Source organism: Acinonyx jubatus, chromosome E1, assembly GCF_027475565.1.
Source record: "Acinonyx jubatus isolate Ajub_Pintada_27869175 chromosome E1, VMU_Ajub_asm_v1.0, whole genome shotgun sequence".
Classification (NCBI taxonomy): domain Eukaryota; kingdom Metazoa; phylum Chordata; class Mammalia; order Carnivora; family Felidae; genus Acinonyx; species Acinonyx jubatus.
Window position 1 is genome coordinate 44,728,281 of NC_069397.1, and position 23,801 is coordinate 44,752,081.

General features: G+C 35.9%; 1 protein-coding gene, 1 non-coding gene and 1 pseudogene across 15 annotated transcripts in view; 1 reads left to right on the plus strand and 2 right to left on the minus strand.

The window, feature by feature from the left end:
• Positions 1 to 23,801, plus strand: part of TANC2 (tetratricopeptide repeat, ankyrin repeat and coiled-coil containing 2) — a 365,567-nt gene that overhangs the window by 176,926 nt on the left and 164,840 nt on the right. For 8 of the 14 annotated variants that reach the window (XM_053211751.1, XM_027047991.2, XM_053211753.1 and 5 more), the window contains one exon: positions 13,765 to 13,875. The exons of the other annotated variants lie outside the window; for them this stretch is intronic. In XM_053211751.1, coding sequence (XP_053067726.1) covers positions 13,765 to 13,875 — 111 coding nt within the window. The remainder of the gene's footprint in view (positions 1 to 13,764; positions 13,876 to 23,801) is intronic. 14 annotated transcript variants of the gene reach the window in all.
• On the minus strand, positions 1,279 to 1,389 carry LOC113596097 (U6 spliceosomal RNA). The gene has a single exon (XR_003416807.1). It is a non-coding gene; the product is annotated as a U6 spliceosomal RNA (small nuclear RNA).
• Positions 6,354 to 7,244, minus strand: LOC128313524 (60S acidic ribosomal protein P1-like; annotated as a pseudogene).

A 23,801-nucleotide genomic window follows, 5' to 3' on the forward strand; every position in this document is an offset into this window, starting at 1 on the left:
CTGCCTTGGAGAAATCCACACCATCAGTAAATGATGGTTAACCATTATTTACATTCTTAGTATCGAAGTTTATTTTTCCTGTCAGTTCTTAAGTGTATGTGAAACTATTTTTTCTCAAGGAAGTTTATGTTATTGTACCTAATCAGCATGTTTTCAGCCATTATTGAAAACTGGTGCAAAATGGAAAACATCATTATATGTCATTCTCAAAACACTGTTCTCAGATGATTATTCTTTTTTTTAATGTTTATTTATTTATTTTGAGAGAGAGAGAAAGCGAGCAGGGGAGGAGCAGAGAGAGAGAGAGAAAGACTCTTAAGCAGGCTCCACACTGCCAGTGCAGAGCCCGACATGGACTCAAACTCACAAACCGTGAGATCATGGTCTGAGCTGAAACCAAAGAATCCATTGCCCAACTGAATGAGCCACCCTGGCATCTCTGAGATGACTATTCTGTAGTCCTTGTCTTCAAGGAGCTTAGAATCTGGTAGACAAAAATAATAGAGGATAACAGAATTTAAACTTGAAAATTAAACCAGAATCTTGGACCCAATGTCATACAACATACTTTTAATTCAGTTTGTAAAACATTCAGAAACTAACCACTAGGTTTCTCATACTATAAGCACTTCTTCAACTTACTATACCTTTCAACATCATACATACAGGAGGAACTGTTACTAGTACTCTTGGGATAATACATATTCCACTAAAGAGAGTAACTTCATCTGTTAAATAAGAGCTATCCTTTTGGGTGCAGGTAGATAAGGAGACAGAACTGAGGCAAGAAACATGAGTAGATTACTTCTTGAAGTTTGATGTCATAAATCACTGCCTCTAGATGCCGAACATTCTGGTCAGCATCTTGAAATTCACTTTGTACATCTCCATGTTCCTCCGTTGCCTATCACATCATCACCATCATCATCATATACTAATAACCACATCATCATCTAGTAGTGAGCACATTATCTGAGCAAGGCACTATGCTCATTGTGTTACAAAGATGAGTTCATTTAAATCTTTACAATATCCTTGAGAGTTAAGTGGCATATTATCATTATGATTGCACAGACCACTTAGTTTAGAGATGTTCAAAGGTCTGTTGTGTGCATTGTGGTTGATCCATGAGTCTAAGATCCATATTTTAGTTTCATCTCCAGGGATAGCTCAGTCTATGTCCTTGAGTCACACATTATGCTTCAGCTGCCTATTTCTAAAGGATAATAAATATTAATATCTTCCATTTTAGCCTTATATACACATTACTCTTTTATTTTTTTTATGTAATGTTTCGCAAATTTGCGTATCATCCTTGCACAGGAGCCACATCCTAATCTTCTCTGTATGGTTCCAAGTTTTTAATGTATGTGCTGGCAAAGCGAGCACTACACATTACTCTTTAAATGTAATCCTCAGGGCACCTGGGAGGCTCAGTCGGTTAAGCATCTGACTCCCGATTTCAGCTCGGGTCATGGCTTCACGAAACCATGAGATTGAGCCCTGCGTGGGGCTCTGCATTGACCTAGCAGAGCCTGCTTGGGATTCTCTCTCTCTCTCTGCCCCTCCCCCACTCATATTCACTCTCTTTCTCTCTCAAAATACATGAATTAAAAAAACAAATATAAATGTAATCCTCATAACAACTCCTAAGAGATTGTGGCCCACACTTTAAAGATGCAGAATCTGGGGCCCCTGGGTGACTCAGTCAGTTAAGCATCCGACTCTTGATCTCTCAGCTCAAGTCTTCACCTCAGGATCATGAGTTCAAGCCCTGCATTGGGCTCCGCACTGGATATGAAGCCTATTTTAAAATAAATAAAATTAAAATTAAAATTAAAAAAAAAGATGCAGAATCCAAGCTTGGAAAAGTTGAATAATTTGTTCAAGACCACATAATATAGGTAATGTGATGCGAGTCTCACTTGAAAGACCTCTTTTAATCACTGTGTTCTTTTCTTTATCCTACTATTTGTTTCCCCCTACTTTCTCATAGACGTAGGTAAAAAGATATGAATTATAGATGTAATATTTCTGTCTCAAAGATACTAAAGAAAAAATATTTTTTCCTCTAATTTAGAAGAGATAAGGGCATATCTACGAATTTTTAGAATATTTACATCTAACCTCATACCTTATAGTCCTACCACATGTCTGCTCTGTTATTGCATAAATTGCATATATAAATATGTATGTTTTTAGTTACCTTTTACATTTTTTAGGAGAGGAGAGTCATTTAGCAAGGGAAAAACTGTGGCTAACATTCAGATTCATGTTAGTGATGCTGCTGTTCTCAGGCATCATACTTTCTCTGTTCATGTAAAATGTTGCTCAGTGAGTTCACTTGCCACTCTTAGGATCTAAGTATCCCTTCAAAGGCCATATTTTATTATATTCTTTTAAAATTAATTATTTATTTACTTATTTTAAGAGAGACAGAGCATGAACTGGGGAGGGGCAGAAAGAGAGGGAGAATCCCAAGCAGATTCTTTGCCACCAGTGTAGAGCCCAACGCTGGGCTTGATTGAGCCCACGAAACTGTGAGATCATTACCTGAACCAAAATCAAGTTGTGGATGCTTAAGGGACTGAGCTACCCAGGCGCCCCTTGAAGGCCATATTTTAAAAAGAGAAGTCAGGGGCTCCTGGGCGGTTCAGTGGGTTAAACGTCTGACTTTGGCTTGGGTCATGAACTCGCGGCTGGTGGGTTTAAGCCCCATATCAGGCTCTGTGCTGACAGCTCAGAGCCTGGAGCCTGCTTTGGATCCTGTGTCTCTGTCTCTCTCTGCCCCCTCCCCTGCTCATGCTCTGCCTCTCTCTCTCTCTCTCTGTGAAAAATAAATAAACACTAAAAAAAGAAGTCATTAGTCATTTTTAGCTGTTTTTTGTTAGCATTAATATTTTATATAAAATAAAATAATCGGAAAGGCCATAATGCTTTGAAACTTGAACAGAAGTAGGATTCTGATAATTTTTGGCTGCATTATTTTTGCTTCTTGTATTTTCCAATTTTCCTATGATAAAACATGTTTGTGTAATATTTTAAATTTAAATATAGTTATATTCCATAACTACTTTAAAATTCAGAGGTTGTGGGGCACTTGGCAGGCTTAGTAGAGCATGCAGCTCTTAATCTCGGGGTTGTGAGTTCGAGCCTCATGTTGGGTATAGACATTACTTACATAAATAAACTTAAAAAAATTCAGAAGTTTGCCTGACAAATTTATAGAATTGCTTATATCAGTAAACCAGTAATCACGCATAAGCCAGCATACCAAAATTTTGAAATTTGGAACTCCTTTTTATATTATCAAAAACCTAGTGCCTTTTCAGATTTATAGAAATGAAATCTGGTATCACTGATATTTGAGTATTGTGTTGGCATATTTATTTATTTATTTTTAAATGTTTGTTTATTTTTGAGAGAAAGAGAGAATGCAAGCTGGGGAGGGGCAGAGACAGAAGGAGACACAGAATCTGAAGCAGGCTCCAGGCCCTGAGTTGTCAGCACAGAGCTCGACGCGCAGGGTTCGAACTCACGGACTGTGAGATCGTGACCTGAGCCGAAGTCGGACGCTCAACCGACTGAGCCACCTAGGTGCCCCTGTGTTAGCATATTTAAAAGGCTTTTCTGAACTCAAATTATTGATTTGTATATGCAAAATACAATATTACTAAATATTAAAATAGGTAAGTGACATCCATATTGCCTTATTTTATCACATATACCTTGAGTTTGCCATTCACTGAAATAGCTAATGTTTACACCATGAGTTGTCAGGTACAGTAATTTGCCTTTTTCTAATCATGTGTATGGGTAAACGAAGACTTAAATCCCAATTTCTTCTTGAAATGAGAATTTCTATTTAATTTATTCAAAATTGGTTGAAGTATGTCTTATAGTAATGTCCTAAAAGTTGTCGTGATCATTTTTGGAGTAACCATTTCTTTGGAGCACCATGTTGTCTCCATATTTATTGCTTGTATGGTCTGTCTGTATATCAATGTGTCTAGTATATCCTTTTGTGTAGCACAACATAGTTGCATAAAAATAGAAATTAGATGGGAGGTTCAGACGTACTCTTGAGTTACCTTGGATATAGCTTAGAATCACCTATTTTCTTAGGTCTTCAGCATTAAATGGATGAAGGACACATATCATGTGTACCTCCAAAGTATATGGATAAACATAACTAGTTAAGTCATTTAACAAATAATAGTATTTGCTCTGTGCCCTGCACTACTGTAAGCATTACTAAGACCACAGCCATACATGAGACAGACAAAGGTTCTGCCTTTTGTTAGCCACATCGTGAATGATAAACATCTGGAAAATGCAAATTAAAACAGCATGAGATACTTCTTCTTCCCACTATGATGGTGTAACCAGTCCTGGACTTGCCCTCCCACTAGAAAAAGCTGTTTTCAGACACTGGACAGTTGACAGTATGATAATGTGATCCCCAAAAGGAAGGTGGAGGGGACTAGGTGAACCCTGGCTTTTATCCTAAATGGGATAACTCAAACAGAGAATGATAGTCTTACTGACCTGAGGAAACAGATCAGAAATTTGGGGAAGCCAAGGCAACTGAAATTTACAGAGTACTGAAGAATAGGAAGCTAGCAGGAAGGGAACTACAAAATTCTGCAGAGGGGTCCTTTTGAATTGTTAACTTAATACTGAGTTGCACATAGAAAAAAAAAAAGCAGCTGCGTAGCCTTCCTGACATTGACTTCCTCTGTTAATGCGTCCTTCAAATATCCCTGAATGTGGAAGAGTTTGTACACAGCCTAAGTGTCTTCTAGTGTTTCCCTTTTAACACAACTATATTCTCAACATATTTTGTTGAATATTTTTTATGGAAAATAAACCAGTCATTAAAGCTAGAAATTAAATGATTATAGTGTGATTATAATGATGATGATTTATATGTTTGTTTTATGAAAGTCTGAGTCTTTCAGGTGATTTATAGTGTGATTAACATTTATAATATCCATGAGTGTTTTTTAAAACTCACTTTTAAAATCATTTATTAAAACTCTTATTTGTAATGCTTGCCTTTGCTTTGATTTTCTACTGTATACTGTTCATTTAGCAAATAATTATTAACCAGCTACCATATGCAGACAGTATTCTAGGCACTATAATCTAAAGCATTATATTTGAATGAAAAAAATATATAGATTTAGGCTAACTTTTGGCGACGTATGTTCAGCTTATTTAAAAGAAAGAAGGCTAAATTTACACAGAATTTGCTGCTTTGTTCATTAGTTCTGTATCTTTCATGAATTTCCAAGCTATGATGTAGAATATAGCAAAGAATAATATGTTTTCACCAAAATGTATTCCCTTTCCTCCACACACAAGTAAACTATATAGCCCAGCCTTTTGTGCAGGTAGGTGTGTTATGTGACTGAATTTTGAACAATAAGAATATAAATAATGTATACAAATTCCAGCTGGCTATAAAACCTTCACATATGCAATTCTTCCCCCCTTTGACCTCTGACCTCTGGTTTTTAGCTTGATGTGGAGAACCCACAAGAAAACTTGAGGCTTATCTTAGGATAAGGAGCTTCCTACTGAACACCCATATTGAGTGAGAACTCTATCGTGTTGTATTAAGCCACTGAGATTTTAGTTCTTGGCCTACCCTGCATAAGGAAGAAACATGATTGTACTGTGACTGTGTGATGTATGTATGGGAGAGGACGGTTTTTACAAATACGTAAGTGAGTTGAGAGACTTGGGTCTTTCTCAACCAGTGTGTTGTGTACACCAGTTTGTTAAGACGAAAACACTGCTCTCTTCCTTTAGGTTCTGTTGCTGGCTCTTGTGCTTGAACCATTGGAAGGGCTGCTTTAATCTATATACTCTTAGATCCTATCTCGATCTCCCTATCAATCTGTATCCTTTCTTCCATCTCCCTGAAATAAAATACTTTCTCCCCTTCTCCATCTTTTCCACCTTTCCTTTTCTCTTTTCTAAATAATCAGGGGCAAATGTTCAAGGTTTTCTTTCTGCGCCATGTTTGATGAATGAGCATGATGAGACACCCTTCACATACTTGGAAGTGTGGTATACAATTTAGAAACTATGACTGTTAGAACCCACTAAGCACCCATCACATGTAAGCACGACCTCTTGATTTACTGTCAATTTAACAGAGTGATAAAGCTTTTCTGTATTGACATACCACACTTGTTTAAGGATACCACAATACCCTGCACGTAGGTTCTTTGGAGGTTGTGTACTATGTATAACTGATGCGCTCTGTGCCTTTTTCCCCACCTTCTTTTTTTTTTTTTTTTTTTTGAGTTTAGCTTTTTATTGAATATGTTACAAAGGAGGGATTAGTCAAAAAGACCAAAGTACACGTCATCATCAGACTCCTCAGATTCTTCTTTCTTCACTTTCACTTTTCATCTTCTCAGCTAGGGCAGCTGTGGTGGAGGGGACAGGACCTCCTGCTGGTGCAGATGAGGCTCCTAGTGTTGATGTTGACCAGGGAGTTTGTAAAAAAGCCTGGCCAGAAAGGTTCAACCTTTACACCAGCTGTTTTAATGAGGGCCTTGATCTTACTACCATCCCTGACCTTCACCTCATCGTCATGCAGGATGAGGGCCAAGTAGATGCAGGTGAGCTCCCAAGGCAGAGGCCATGGTGCAAGCAAATGATGGGCGGATGCTGTCAGGCATGGTGCTAGTTGCTCGTTGAAGTGAGGTCCTAACTTCACCTTGGCCTTAGCTTCCTCAAAGGATTGAGCACCTTAATGGCAGCTGAGGAAGGCCTTTTTCTCACTTTTGACTTCTGACCATGCGATCAGTGGCTGTTACAAGTATATAGAACTGGATTGGCCCTCCTGAAAAGATGGCAAAAAAAAAAAAAATGTTAAGAGGAGACTGCTCTGATTATCTAATCAAATAACTAGATTACCCAAATGACCATAAATCTATTCATATGAGAAGTCTTTTTTTTTTAGCTTATTTTCACCATTTATAACGGTTATCTCCTGAGTCTCTTATTATCTTTAATGCCTAGCCAATATCTCAATTATGACTAAAGTAGCTTGTGCTTATTACCTAAAAATATTTCATCAGCTCTATTCCTTCATATTGGATACCAATTTAAATGCAACTGCATTTATAGTGTGATTATATACCACTCCCATCTCAACACAGAATGGAAGGAAAATAGAGACTTAAATTAGTTACCCAGTTGAGATGCAGCTTAGTACAGTGCATGTTTCTCAAGTTTCATTCATTGGCATAGTTTCTTCATGATTTTTGCCATACTTACAACCAGACTTTTTTACCTAATATTTTTGAACTCCATGCTTTTATTTAGATAAATTTACTTTAAAAGAAAATATATATTAATAGACTGGAAAGTCAGTATCACATGCTGTAACTATAATATTAACCAGAACATTAATTATAGCTAAACACTTTACCTACAAATGGCACTGATACTGAAATCTTTTCCCTCCTTCTTAAAAAGGGGAATTAGCTGGGGCACATGGGTGGCTCAGTCAGTTAACCATCTGACTCTTGATTTGAGCTCACGTCTTGATCTCAGAGGCATGAGTTCAAGCCCTGTGCTGGGCTCTATGCTGGCTGTGGTGCCTACTTAAAAAAAAAAAAAAAAAAAAAAAACGAAGAAAAAAACCCCAAAACAAGGAGGATTAGCTAGTATTAGTGTATTAAAATTTTCTTCTGGACCTATTTAGAAGGATGGAAACATAATTGAAAAAAGGAATAACATTATCACTATTTCATTAGTCAGAATAAGCTAGACAGTGCTGTCATAACATCACCCTTAAAAATCTCAGTATTTAACACAATGAAAGTCTATTTCTAGTTTACCCAGCAAGCCTGGGCAACTCTCCAGGACAGCTGTTCTTTATATAGTGACCCAGCAATTCAAGCTGCTTCAATCTTGTATCTGTACCATCTCAACAGAAGACTTCTCTGATTTTTATGTCAGAGGAGGAGACAGACTATATCATGCAGGGCCTATGTCACCTGTGTTCTCATTTCATAAGCCAGAACCAGTCACATAGTCCTAAACTTCACAGGAGCTGGCAATTGCAGTCACCTCTGTGCCTAGAAGAGAATAGAAACTAGGATGTTGGTAGGCACTAGGACAGCCCACCATACTGTGTAATTCACTGCTATTTACTGCCAATTTTATAGATCATTTAAAATAATCTCCCGCTAAAATGAGTTCCATACCTTGAAGAACAATATTGTTAATGCAACTATAAAATTCTAAATCAAAAGACCTGGGTATGGTTTTGTAATCTACCACTTAAATACTGTGATCTTGGGTAAGAGATCTTATGGTTTCTATTTTCCCATCTACAACAGAGTTAATGTTTTCCTCATAGAAAAATCATGAAATTTGAATGAGTTTAGGTAAAAATGTGAATAAAAGTATAAAATAAACTGTTATATAAATTTTAGCATCCTAAAATTTGGCATCCTCTTTTCTTCAAGGTGTTGCTTGTGTCATTTAAGCACAATCATGAACAGTAATTAATTAAACCCAGCATTGAGTGGGGGTTACGGAGGAGGAAATAAAGAGTGTCACAAATAGTATCTCTCCTTCTTCTCTCCCCGCCCCAGGCTTCCACTTCAGGAAATTCATGGTACCTAAAGGTTTATTTTCTAATAAATGTTTAGGAGCTAAAATGTTACAAACATTCATGTAAGATTCTGCCTGTGAAAGCTTTGTTAAAAACTGTTTGAAATACAGTTTTCCCTTTCCAGGTCAATTTTCCACTGTTTTTCTCCAACTTCCTTAATAGTTCTACAGTTCAAACATTTTACTCCTGTGTTTTCCTCTAAGAGTTTTAGAATTTTAATTCTTACATTTAGGTATTTGATCCATTTTGAGTTAATTTTTTAATAGGGGGTAGATATGGATCCAGCTTAATCCTTTTGCATGTAAATATCCAGTTTCCCAAAACCATTTATTGAAAAGACTATCCTTTCCCCATAAAATGGTCTTGGTATCTTTGTAAAATCATTTGACCACGAGGTTTATTTCTGTCTTTATGGCCCAGTACCACACGTTTTGATGATAGTACGCTTTATAGTAAATTTTGAAATAATGAGGTATAAGACCTCCAACTTTGTTCTTTTTAAGATTGGGTTGGCTATTCAGGTTTCCTGGAGATTCTATATGAATTTTAGTATGAATTTTTCTATTTCTGCAAAAAATGTCATTGGGACTTTTATTAGGATTGCATTGAATCTATAGATCACTTTGAGAAGTATTGCCATTTTGACAGTACTAGTCTTTGAATCCATGAACAAGAAATGTCTTTCCCTTTATGAGTGGCTTTAATTTCAGCAACAGTTTGTAGTTTTTCAGTGTACAAGTCTTAAGCTTCCTTGATTAAGTTTATTCCTAAGTATTCTTTTTGTTGCTATTTTAAATTGTTTTCTTAATTTCATTCTGGGATTGCTCATTGTTAGTATATTTTTATGTATTGACCTTGCGATTTTGCTCAGTTTGTTTTATTCTCAGTTTTATTGTAGAATCTTCATCTTCATTTAAGGAATGTCATCTGCAAACAGAGATAATTTTACTTATTCCTCTCTGACTTGATGCCTTGTATTTCTTTTTCTCCCTTATAGCTATAATCTTTTTGCTGTGCTCTCACATTTGACAATTAATTTGTCTTAGATTAATTTTACTGAATATGCTTTTTATTGTAAAACCAACTTTGTGGAAACAGTTTCTTGGTACTTTATGTTTGTTCTCATCTTAAATGTATCCTTCAGTTCTCATTTTCCTGATCCTGGCTTTGATTTGGTCTCCCTGCAGACCTATCTCCCATAACTATTTGAGTCTGGTGCCAGTTCCTTCCTAAAAATTCCCATCTGCTTTGAAAACTTCATCGAAGACATATACTTTAGTAGTTATTCAGTTACTTAAAATCCTTATTTTAATGCCTTTATACCTGCTTGGATTAGGTGTGCTGCAACATTGTCTACAACGCTCCAGTTTACAGAGGCACCAACAGAGGCAGATTTTTCTCTTTCACCATTAACACTCCTGTGTGATATATCTGATTGTGTTTATTGCCCACCCCTTTGTCTCCTCCCCAAGGGATCTTGAGAGAATTAGTATAGAAAATATGCTCTCCCTCTCCAAAATAGGCCCCACATGATGGATACTTATAACTTGGGACTCTTTAAAAAATAAACAAAACATAACACAACAGTTATACTGCTAAAATAGTGACTGGAAAAAAAATACAAAACCTTAACTTGTACCATATACATTAATACTCCTAGAGATGAGGCCTTGATTTATATCTTATTACAGCTTTTTTCTTAGGAAAGCCCTTTACTGATCTGCTACGATGAGGTATTTATAGATACTTTTCTTTAATCCAGTATTCACAAACTTTAGCGTGTATCAGAATCATTGGAGGGCTAGCTAAACACAGAGTGCTGGGCCCCAACTTCCGCAGTTTCTGATTCAGCTGATCTGAGGTGGGGTCCGATCATTTCCATTTTTAACAAATTCCCAAATAATGCTCTGCTGCCGGTCAGCACATTTTGAGAACCAGTGGTATAAATCATACTATGTAATTTTCTTTTTTTTTTACGCACGTACTTCTCATTGTCTAACCTAAGCCTTTTTGGTTTGGGTAGTCTGCCACCTTCTAAGTTATAACATGTTTTCTTCAATATTATTTCCTTCTCAACTAAAAAAAAAAGTTGGTGATATCACTGTTCGTGTCATTCCCCTATGACACCTTAGAGGTCTTTGTTTTAATCCCCCTCCCAATACACACGCAATTCAGACTTTCCAAATCATGCTGAATGTGTGATGGTGGTGATGATGACAACAGCAAAAACAGCTAGCATTTACAGAGGATTTATTATGTGCTCACATTGTTCTGAGCATTTTATTTAATTAAAATTTTTTTTTTCTCTGCGCTCTCCGCAGAGCCCAGCTTGGGGCTCAAACTCACGAACCGTGTGATCATGACCTGAGCCGAAATCAGGAGTCAAATACTTAACTGACTGAGCCACCAAAGTGCCCCATGAGCATTTATTTTAATTAATTAGTATACTCCTTACAATTCCCCCATGGTACATGTAGGTAATGTTATTAAGTCCAAATAACTGATAGGAAACTTAGAGAAACATTCTCAGCTAGGAAAAAGTAGAAGAGATGGAATCTAACTTAAGCTTTCTGGTTTTAGGGCCCAGACCTTAATTCCTATGCTACCCAACCCCTCACTACTATACTACCATGTTCTGTCACAGTAAAATACCTGGTTTGGTTTTAGAATCCTCCTACCCATCTCATTTCAGCCACTTTTTTAAAAACTATCTGGTAAACCCTTTTGACACAGAATTTGTGTACCCAGCTGAATTCATCTTATATGTCATTTTTTTATGATGAAATATATTGAAATTCTAGGCTTCTGAGCAAAATATTGTGTCCAGTCTTCCAACTGACCTTTTATGTTCTCCACTGAGTAGTATTAAGACTATGGATAATGTGTCATACCTATATTGTACCTCCTGTGTTTGATTAATTTACAGATAGCACTAGCTTTTTTATAATTTGGATGAGAGCAACATTATAATCTACCTTAAAAAATCATGTAAAGTCATTATTACACATGTATAGTATCCCATGGATGACAATAGGTATGTAGGTAGGAAAGAAGAATCAAATGCCGTCTGTGAGCTGTAAAGGTAACCTCAGTTGGAATTCCTGAGAAGGGAAAATCGAGACGTCACCCTGGCATTGAGCTTCACAGATCTCTAGGATCCTGCTTTAATCCCTTGACTCCACCTCATAATTCTTATACATTCCTCATACCCCCCCTTATACATTGCTCCTGCCATCCTTCAGTTTCTTCCTTACATATCTACCTTAAGTTGCTAATTTCTGTCCGTCTACTATTTTAATTATAAAAAAATGTTATTAAGATTTTTAGATATATAGTATCCCTTGAGCAGGGACCAATGCTGTCTTTGTCAGAACTCAGCAGGTAAAATAGTATTCTGCTGCTATGATAAAATAAAATAATAAAATTCTAGTAAAGGACTTAATAGCTTTTAGAATTAAATTATAGTAATTTCTTCTATACAAATCAATACTGGATAAATAAAATGTTTCATTATTTTTGAATTGGTTGGTGAGATTATAATGAAAGAGACTCTAGTGGCTATTAGTAGCCTGCAGATCTGCATATATAAATCACTTGAGATCTTCATTTGCGATAGTGACTTAAAAATAGGCGCAATTATTACAGTTTTAGCAGAGGTGAGAGCTCTGCTATTCTAAAGCTTGCTTTTGGCAGAGAACCATACTGTTAGCACCCTTAGCTCTTGTTGCTATGGAGACAGTAACAAGATTTACTTTGTTTTTTAACATACACTTAAAATATACATACATATCTTAAGATTTAAAATGTGATTTAGTTGCCTGTAGGTTTTGAGTATTGGCACATTTCAAAAGTACTTTCTGTATTTTATTAATACTTCATTATTTTTATCCTCCAGAGAAAATAGAGAAGAATTCTGGCCAGTATAATGACAAAGTTTTATATTACTTTTTACAGGGTCTCTTAGGAATAACTTAGAATCCTCTGTGGATCAGTAATGGATGAGGATTTTGAAGAACATGCAGAAACTTTTGAAAAAAGTAATGTGATCTTAAGCACTCACATGTCTTGGACACCTATAGTTATGACATAAATAAAACACATACAACTCAATTTCAGATTCAACTGATACTTTTAAGCCAGTGTTATGCTAAGCACTTTCACCCTGTTGTACTTTATTTAATGGAACTCAGCTTGAGAGTATCAAACTAATCTTCATAATTGTAACTTTTAATGTATTAAAGTGATTATTTAAATGTATATCACTAGTGTTCCTTAACTCTTCCCCCAAAAATCAATAAATAGAATTTATACAAGCCTTTAATAAGTAAAACTTCCCATTTGTGAAGTATGCTTTTTATTTCATTCTTTATAAGAATGAATGGATTCCATGGCATAGAATATTACTAATCCAGGGGAAGACCTTGTGATTATATGTGTAACTAAATCACATTACTTTACCTGTAGCATCCAGTGTCAGACTGGCATGGCCTAGATAATACCTCAGTCCACTGGCAGTTTTGACTTTTTACCTTAGAAGCTGAGCAGTCAGGTGATTGATTTCCTTTTAAGCTAAGTGGATTAATCCTAGTTATGGTATTTATCACAACTGTTATAGTAGTTATTTCTGAATAAAGAAAACCTTTGATTACAATTATAAACAAATTTTAAAACTTAGCCCTATACTTTCCTCAGTTAATACTTGTATTCAGTGGCAAAGGAAAATAAAAAGCTCTTTGCTTTATAGAGAGAAAGTAGCTAAAGGTAATAGATAGTTACAACTGAGGCTCACGGTTTTGAATATTAGATTTTAGCTCTTCCAGTTTGCAGTGACTTCTTAACAAGACCCATCTCCTCTATGAAGAATGCAGTAAATTTTTTTTTCTGGCACAAAAAACTAGGGTAACCTGATCTGAGTCTGACAGAGTGTGTCGTTCATTTAAGTGCTTCCATCTGTTGCCTGCTGTTCCCCTTACTCATGACCCCTCTGTGTTTCTCTCTTTCCCTTCTCTTTCCCTGTTTCTCTTTTCTTTTTCTTTCTTCCTTACTTTCTGTTTTCTTTTCTTTCTCTTTCTCCTTTTTCCCTCTCCCTCTCTCTCTGTCTCTTTTTTTGTCCTTAGCCCCTCTGAGGAAGGCAAAGTTTGTTGAGAGCCCACGAATTCCAGAATCCGAGCTTGGCTCACCAACCCTCGCTTCAGCTCAGAAACTGGACGTGGATGCATACTGTCCTGGTAAGCACGCATGCGAAGTGTCTGCTTTGACAGAGGGAGGTTCGGAGCAGGCCCGTCCAGCAGGGCAGTGTTTAGCATGTATATTATTCATAAAAATGTATCCGTAACCCCTTTTGCAACTGATCGCATATTTTCCATATTAGAACATAGTTTTTACTGAATATCCTTTTTGAATATTGATAGAATAATGAGTTAAGTGTGGAAAACCATTTCAAGGATAATTTTCAAAGGAATTAAAATAATTTTGGTAGATAGTTTTCAGGGTGATTTTTGTGATTTGAGATACTTGAAGAAATACTGCTTTGGCCATGTGCAAACAAGAATATTAAAGATATGAATAAAAAGGTTCATTTAACACTAGTCCTTTATCTATGACCCACTTTTTCTAATCCCTGTTGGATTTCTGGACAATTACAAAAAATAGTTGTGATGTTGGAAACATTAAATTTAAATTAGAAAAGAAACCTTATAGGTTCCCAATTTGGACTCCTGGACATTCACTTTTGGAAATACCTCTTCTCATGAATGGCCTGTGGGCTGTGAGCACGTGTGGGAGTTCACTAAAACCCTTCTCTTGTGGGATCCAGGCTGAGACAGAGTCATTATCAATGCCTAGATTCTTACAAACCAAGATGAGTTGCCTGGCAACGTCCTTTACACTCCCTCTACAGTGAGTCTATAGAGATGTGTCAGAAATGTTCAAAGATCTAGTTGAGGATACAGACCAGAGCTTTCGTAGAGGGCCTTAGAAGACTTGGTTTTAGGTCTTTTGTTTATTCCTGCTCATTAAAATTGATGCTAAACCACAGAGAATGAAACCACTACATATTTACAGCATTAGGGGTCAGCAGAATAAAATAATTTTTAGTTCTAGGGAATGTGTCAATAGCTTTAATCTGAAATGTCAGGATAATAGAGCTCTGAAGTCAGATGAGACATGTCTCAAAAAAAAAAAAAAATAGGCGAAAACCTGGGCCAAACTTAATCAGAGAAATTGATTGTATGAATCAGTTTTAAATATTGAAACACCTTGGGGATTTTATTTTGAGGCTGCAGAATCCTGGGCTTCATCCACTGTTGTAGAGGACTGTTTTTAAAACAAGCACGGTTATATATTAGGAACCAGCTTTTCTGTTTCTAAAAGGAACAGAATAGCTCTTTAAATGGCACGGTAGCACATTGTCAAAAGAATCTTTTTCATGTTTTGAGGTACTGTCACACTGCCTGGGCAGTGGAATAGTGTGCTTTGCATTTCTTCATGCAAATTTTAGTATAAAAAACTAAATAAATGTACTAATTCCCTATCCCTGCCTTGAGTTTTGGCAGAGAAACCGTCAGAGGCCTTTTCTTTTCCAGATTTGCAAGTCAGGATGTCAGGGAGACTAATCTTTCACTTCCTGATTGCCTATCTGACATCTTTAATCTAATGTAGCTATTATCGGCAGAAGGCAAGGTAGTTGCTGTTTGTGGCAATGCCAGTGCTGAATCACTATGAAAAATCTTATCCACATTATTTATGTATGTTTCCCACAAATAGGAATCTTTGCTGAATTGGAATTGAACCAAACTAAACTTCAGTTTAGATTTTCAGAAAGCCGGGAAGAAACTAAAACATGTGCCAAAATGTTAAATGCCATGCTCCTCATTCTCTCCATTTCTTATCTGAAAGGTGTAAAGCACAGAAACTTCTTACTCTTTTACTCTTTTATAATAAAGTTATTAAACTCTCTGAAAATAAGTTTCTACTGAGATAAGATTAGTGACCTGGGAGTTGAAGCTATTACCTTCTTCATGTACCAATACTTCACAATAACCAGATGAATCCAGTATACTCACAAAGCAAACAAATAATCCATTCTTTTTTAATTTCTCTTACATAGGATATGTTAACAGAACAGAGATATTTTATTGTATACTTATATTTGTATCATGCAGTTAAATCTATTGTTCTTCTTGTCCATCTGCTTTATTCATGATCACATACAAATTTAGGAAAACAGTGTATCTCACAGACACAACAGTCATAAACCAGAGGTTCTCCAGCAGTGGTTTTCCGATTTTAGCATGCTTTTGAATTACCAGGAAGGCTTGTTTAAATGCAGATTTCTGGGCCCACCGTCAGAATTTCTGATTCAGTAACCCTGGGTTGGGTTGAGGATTTGCTTGGCTCAAGAATTCCCAGGTGCTGCTGAAGCTGATGATGCAACCTGCACACTTGGAGGAGCAGCTGGTCACAGGACTGCTGCAGGCTGCTTACAAGCAGTCCAGTGAATAGTGCTGGAAGTCTGTAGGGTTTCCTCCGCTGTTGACCTCTGAGGCATTATTCAGGATGTTGTTTCTGTATTATCTAAACTCCAGCCTTTTGATGCCTGTATTTTAGGTTGGAAGAATAAAGCTTTTGTGTCTAAGAAAGGGATATGTCTCTTGGTTTGTCCTTTTGTACCTGTGTACTTACACATAGTTTTTAACGTTGATTCCACAAAGGAAATTGTGGATCAAACCAGAACTAGATATTCGGTCTGTAAAGTCCAGGGAAAGCTACACTGGGACATAGCTGTCAATCCAGAATATTTGTTTAATAAATTAAGGAATTCAGTCTACATTTCATTAGATTCTAAAATACCTAACTTAAGTTTTACTGTTCCTCAAAATCAGATTTGTTGTATGCAGAAAATGTGAGAAAAACACAAGTAAACAGTATGTTTTGGTTCTTTACTTGAAACCATGGACATGATTGATGGTGTTACATAACTGACCTACCAGAGTGTAGCGGATGGTAAGTGAACTGTGCTTGATAATCGTCTTACAGTGCGGAAACTAAGACCTAGAGAATTTAAGTGGTTTGTGTAGGGTCAGAAGCAGAATTTATTGTTGAACTCTTCAAGTGGACACAATGTGGCCCAGAAATAGATTGCCCATAATTCTATTACTGTTTAAATTCCATAGATACCCCTTAACTATCCTTAAATTAAAAAGCAGAAAATTCAGTTTTTAACTATGAAGCTGAGCTGTAGTCTGTTTTTAGGGTAACGAACTTATATCAGTGATTTTAATAAAAACAATTCCCAAGCTAAAAGAACAGATTCATCCTATACTCTAATTTTTCTGCTTAGGGCACTGTTCATTAGCTGTATGGTTTTAGAAAAGACTCTTAACCTTTTCTGACCTTCAGTTTCCTCATCTGTAAAAATGGGAGTAATAATCTTAAATCAGATTAATAAATATAAAACACTTAGCAGAAAGCTTGGTTCATAGTAAAATGCTCATAAATGTTAACTAATTTTTTTTATTATTATAATGGTAATCCTGAAGTATACCACAGGATGTTAAAGTGTTTTCTGAATAATCGGGGGGAAAAGATGTAAAGATTTAGGATCATCTTTAGTTAAATGTATGTGTTTCAGTTCTGACTTCTCCCCTGCTAGTCATATGATCCTGAACATGTCATATAATGTCTTGGTGCCTCAGTTTCTTGTCACAGTAACATTGTATATACCATGATGTTTTTCTGTAACTTAACAAATATGTATTTGTATAGATACTTGAATATATACATTCATAGGGAAAACATGGGTTGCCTAAAGAGCAAGGGAATCAAGATTTGGTTGGAAAGTCAGGAGAGAGTGGGATTGGTGAGATAATGCTCGTGTTAGCAGTGGGTATATGTGGTTGGTGGGATTGTAGGTGGTTTTAAGTTTTGTTCTTGGGCAGCGTATGTTAGGAATGAGAGCTCAAGTTCTAGAATTAGATCTGGTTTAATTTTTGACTCTGTTACCTTCTAGCAGTAACTCCGTGTAACTTTCATAACCTTGAATTCTTTGTCTATAAACTTGTGATAAAAATAGGCCTTTTTATGCTAGGTCTATCTCTTAGGGTTGTTAATTTTAAGTAAAATTAGTATATATGCCAAATGCTTGGTTCAGGCAAAATAAATAAGAGCACCTTCCCTATTATTATTATCCATTAATATCATTACACTTCGTTCACTTTCTAAAATTTCTGCAAAACAAATTTGTATTAAAATTTTTTGGTAATCAGATGTCACTAAAGGATGGTGATACTCTTCATTTATATCTTCATTTCTTAAGTTTTCATATTGTACATTATAATAATGCATCATTTCAACCGTAGACCCTTGACACACATGGCAGAACAAGTCAACAGTTTTATAGGACTTTTGACTACATGTGCAGGGTTAAGAGCCAAAGTACAGACCAGTGTTCTGAAAACAGGCAGGCTTTTATCCACACTGAATATTCTCAGAGACATTTGAGATTAATCTTTTTATAAGACATCCTTTTCAATCTCTTTTAAAATGGCACTGTCCTTCAAAGGACAGTGTTATTTAAGGCGACAATAAAATTAGGATGTATTTGAAACTCAAGAATGGAAGAGCGTTTTATGGTAGTTATTTGGCACATATTCATATTACATGTTTTTTAATGTGTAAAGGATTTTTCCTTTGGATTTCTTAGCAGCAGTGTACATTCTGTCGCACAAGTACAAGCTACTATAGATAAATGTTTTCTATAAAGTGAATAATTCCTTGAACCTTGATGATTTGTTTTATCTTCTTTCCTTTTTTTTCTGAAAACATTATCAAATCTTTGTTAGTTAGGCATGCTTCATTTGTTTTGCTTTGAATTTTATACTTAAGATTGCATATTAAAACCTTCTAATAGGATTTTTCATTGGCATATAGAGACCAGAAGCTTTTGTCTTGTAATTCACATCTTCTGTTATGTTTTGTTTATATTCCCTTTGTCTACTCTGTTGTAAATACAATAAGTATAAAGCAGGGTTTTTAATCTGAATTAAATTGGTGAGCTTTAGGGGGGGTCTCTAAACTCCTTATTATACACAATACTATTCTATAATGTACACATGTGCTTCTTTCTATAACAGACTCCCAACGTAATCTGTGACACATAGGTTACCCATGTTAAAAAAAAAAAAAAAAAGGAAAAAAGAATTACTGTTTAAAGGTTGAAATGAAACAGAGGCTGTTAATGGCACAACTATTAGAACCAAAAAAAAAAAAAAAAGAAAGAAAAGAAAAAGCTAAAATCTGGACAGTGGACAGACTTGTAAATGGACTGAAGGGAATAACTGAAACACAGCACTGCCCAAATCACAATGTGAAAGTCAGTACAGAAAGTAGAGCTCAGAAGCAGAGAGAGAAACTGAACACATTACGGTGTATTTTAAGTACGAGAGACAATGCCTGATTACTGGTTATGAAAATAAGCATGCCAAAGAACTAGAATATGAATATGAAAAGCTTTTCTTCCCCACACTTCCTTATCCAGTAATAAGTTCTTAACATGTTAGAAAGTTATTTCAATGGACAGATGCTTTGTTGAATAAAATGTTTCACTTTGATCGCTTTTAGGTGTTTTCCTGACTTATATTTTATCATTGTTTAAAAGAAGAGTAGTCTCATCCCACTAACTTTTAAATTAACTTTTCTCAAGGTGTTTTGCATCACAGATTCTAAAGACTTAGCCTGTAAATGTGGTGCTTAGATCCATAAATTAGATATCCAAAAGGACAGTTTTTCTATTAACTGAAAACTATTTCAACTTACGGTTTTGAGGCAGTAAAATGCACTGGTTTAGAGTAAAATGCACTAGTGTAGACTACAGACCCTAGAGCCAGAGCAGCTGTGTTCACATACTAACTCTGTCACTTACTATTTGTGTGAACTTGAGCAAATTACTTACCCATAAGTATAGTTAATTTCCTTATCTGTAAAATGGAGATTATAATATTACCTACACCATAGGAATGCTGCAAAGATGTATAGATTAAAATATGTGAAATAATCAAAACAATTACGCATGTGGTCCATAGTGCTATATAAATCTTAGCTACAATTATTATAATTTTTTGGAACCTATAATGACTTTTTATCTAAGAATGCTGTGGGTAAGGCTATCAGCCTTTTTAGAGTACTTTGCAAAGAGGATAAAATTACAGCTATACCCTGTACTCATTGGTTGTTTTTACAAGCAATCTATTGTATATGCATAGATGCTAAGTTGTATGGGTTTTGGGTTTTGGTGTTTTTTAATGGAGGCGGTTTTTCACTGTGGTAAATAGCCCAGGCCCTGGGATCAGACAAGCTTGGATTCAGTTCTAGCTGTGCCACATATTAGCTGTGTAACTTTTATTACTTAATCTTCCTAATCCTCTGGTTCCTCATTTGTAAAATGAAGATAGTAATATTGCCTACTCCATAGGGTGTTTGTGATGATTAAATAAGATAATATACATAATTTACTTAGCTCAGCTTCTGGAACATCAGTTGTTAGGACTAATAACTTCTCTGTCACATGTATATAGTATTATAAACTTACTTCTGAAAATAAAGTTGGTTTTTATGTTTTATTTTCCTAAGCTGCATATAAGTTCCTGCAGCCCAATGTCCATGTGTTTTTCCTTATCTAGAAGTGATGCGTTACAATATTTGTGCTTATGGGACTTATGGGAAGTGTTGGTTAAAGTCTATTTATTTTCATTAAGAACCCTTGAGAATAGATCCTTGTATTAGTTATCTATTGCTGTATAACAAATTACCATAAAACTTAGTAGCTTAAAAGAACAGCGTTTACCATCTCACAGTTTCCATGGGTCAGGAATCTAGCTTCTCTGTGGCTCAGGGTCACTCACAAGCTGCAGTCAAGTTGACAGCCTCAGCTATAATCATCTCAAGGCTCAACAGAGGAAGGATCCTCTTTTGAGTTTATATATATGATTATTGGAAGGATTTGGTTTCCTGTGGGCTGTTGAACTGAGGGTCTCAGTTCCTCACTGACTTTTAGCAAAAGGTCGCCTTCGGTTCCTTTCCATGTGGATTCTCCATAGGACACCTTACAACTTGGCAGCTTGCTTCATGAGAGCAAGCAAGCAAAAGGCAGAGTAAGTGCAAGCAAAATGAAAGGGACGAGCTTTTAGAGTATGATCTCAAAAGTGATGGAGCTTCTGGCTGGCTCACTTGGAAAAGCATGTGACTTTTGATTTCTGGGTCATGAGCTCAAGCCCCACATGGATGTAGAGATTACTTAAATAAATAAAACTTTTAAAAAAGTGACATCCTATCACTTTTTGCCATATTCTGTTTGCTAGAAGCAAGTCACTAGGTCCAATCTATACTTAAGGGAGTAAGTTGGAATTTTGAGGAAAGCTGTTCAAATCAAGCAACAAATTTTTCTTGTTTTTTCCCCCCTACATATTTTATATGTGCCATTCCATGGTCTGGAAGCATAAATCTTTCTCAGCTTCACATTCCAATAGAAAAATTCCATATATTCCTGGTATCCTACCCTTTTAATATTCAGAAACTCTCTGCTGTCCTTCTTATAACTATCTACAGGTCTTTCCCTTGCTTTATCTATACAGATTATTTACAGATTATAAATTACTAATCTGCACTATGAAGCAATTTATAACCAATGCTCTTATATCTTTAAGTTTACTGTAATGGATTTTGACTTTTATAGAAAAGTGTATTCAATGAAAGTAATTTATGCCACTTTCATGAGGCTTGGGCTTAGAAAAATCTGTCTCGTAGTGCCATATTAAGATTTTGATGCTGGGGCACCTAGGTCATGTGCTGACTTCAGCTCAGGTCATTGTCTCACGGTTCATGAGTTCAAGCCCCACACTGGGCTCTGTGCTGACAGCTCAGAGCCTGGAGCCTGCTTTGGATCCTGTGTCTCTCTCTGCCCCTCCCCTGCTTGCGCTCTGTCTTGCTCTCTCAAAAATAAAATAAATGTTAAAAAACTTTTTTTAGTAAAAAAAAGATTCTGATGCTACAGCTAACATTTGCTGATTTATCTCTTAGTACTGATTTGTTTTTCTTGATCAACATAGAAAGAAGGAATAAAGAACAAAGATAACTTACCACCCCCTTTGAACTGTTCCTTTCTTTCCGACCACTATTCAAAAAATTTTTTCAAAGTATAACATTACTTCTCACCAATACATGGCCAGTATTTAAACATATTTGTGCTTAAAAAGCATGCACAAATCATATACTTTATAGAAAATTACTATATCCACTTACCATCTTAAGCTATATTTACTATATGAGAACAGATATCCTTACTTAGAACAGGATTTTCTGAATTGTAATCCAGGGAACTGAGATGTTAGTTTATGCTACATGCATGATGCTAAATTACAAGATCTATGGATGTGGGACTTGTCCACTTTTTTCATCACTGTATCCCTAGTGCTCAGACCAGTAACTGCTATCTAAAACTCAACAAATACTAAATGAACCAATGGTCAACTATAAAATGATAGCAACTACTAAAAATTGGGACATTTTGCAAACAAGGAAAATACCAGAATAAAAAGTAGAGGCAAATACTAGAGATAAGTAATAGTAGATATCAAGGACAGAAAATCAGGAGTATATGAAACATACGCAAATTCTCCTAAGAGCTCCTGTGTCAGATAACACGTACACACCACCCAAAACATTCAGCAGATTATTTGGAAACCATTAGAATGATGTAAGGAACAATTTGTGCTATAAGCATATCTTTTGGCATTAGACAGACGAGTCCTTGAAGAAAGGGCAGCTACTGCAAACACATAGCTTCAGTACCACCAGTAAGGCTGGATTCCTGACCCCTCGTTCTTCAATTTCTCAGGGAGATGAAAAGAAAATATCACATTCAAACAACTGAAGAAAGTATTAAATTCTTGTGATGCGCACCCCCAAAAAATTCTAATAAGAGCTAACCCAGGAGAGTCAATTCTAGACCATTCCCCTACTTTCTTCCCTAGCACTTCAGCTTTACATCTCACATCATCAGACTGTACCAGTCACTGCCCTTCATTGATGCAGCTTCTGTACACTCTAAGATCCTACCAATCTTTAAAGATTTTAGCTACTAGTTCACCAGAATTCCTGCTTTCCTACCCATTTTATTTTTAAAACTTACCTGCTACTTTTCATATAACTATCTGTAGGTCTTTCCCAGTCTATACTGACTATTACAGTACAGTGAAATCTTCCTAGAATGGTGCTTTTCTCTTTAAGCATACATGATTAGATCATGCTGTTTTTGTGTTCAGTTTCTAGAATAAATCCCAGTTTGGAAGCCAGCAGGGGAGTAAATTTGTTATTTAGACAAATATGAGTTTTGAGGATAATACTTTCCTTACTGTGACCAGTATATAAATACCTAGCTTTCCACATTAGAATAAATTGTGCTATGGATGAGGAAATCCAGGCCAGTAGGGGAATAATATGGAAATACCACATTATAGAAGTAACGCTTCTTTACCATAATTTGTATCTCAAATGTATGTCTATTCAAAGCGGACATTAGAAACCTCAGTTAAAAACCCAAAGGAACACTCAGTGAGAAACATCAGTCTTAGAGATTTCAGTGAAGCATTCAAGATTCTTGAGCTTGTCAAATACTGCTTTTTATCCCAGCCAAATAGTCATCACCATACATCAATATACACATAGTACTTCTTGTACACTGGAGGCAGTTGTGTAGGCAAGGAAATAACTACCGTAAGTGTTGCCAGCAAAGAGTACTTTCTGTCTCTATATATCCTATCTCTGCAGTGATTCCCACTTGAGTGGGAGAGAATCAGAAGTAGAGTGTTGTGATAGAAGATTATTAGCATTTAAAAGCCTGTTTTCTTAGCTAAGTGCCAGACTGATGAATTACTATGTAGAGTCCCTAATCTTTTAAAAATTTAATCCCTAAATAGCAAAAGAGAGAACAACTATGTTTGTGTATGTGTGGGCGACTTTTTGCCCATTTATTTATGTCTAAAATTATTAGTAGAAAGACTACAGGATTATTAAATATTAGATAAATTTACTTATTGTTTTTTAGGAAGCATATTTTTAAAAAATTTTTCCAGCTTTTTGAGACATAATTGATGTATAT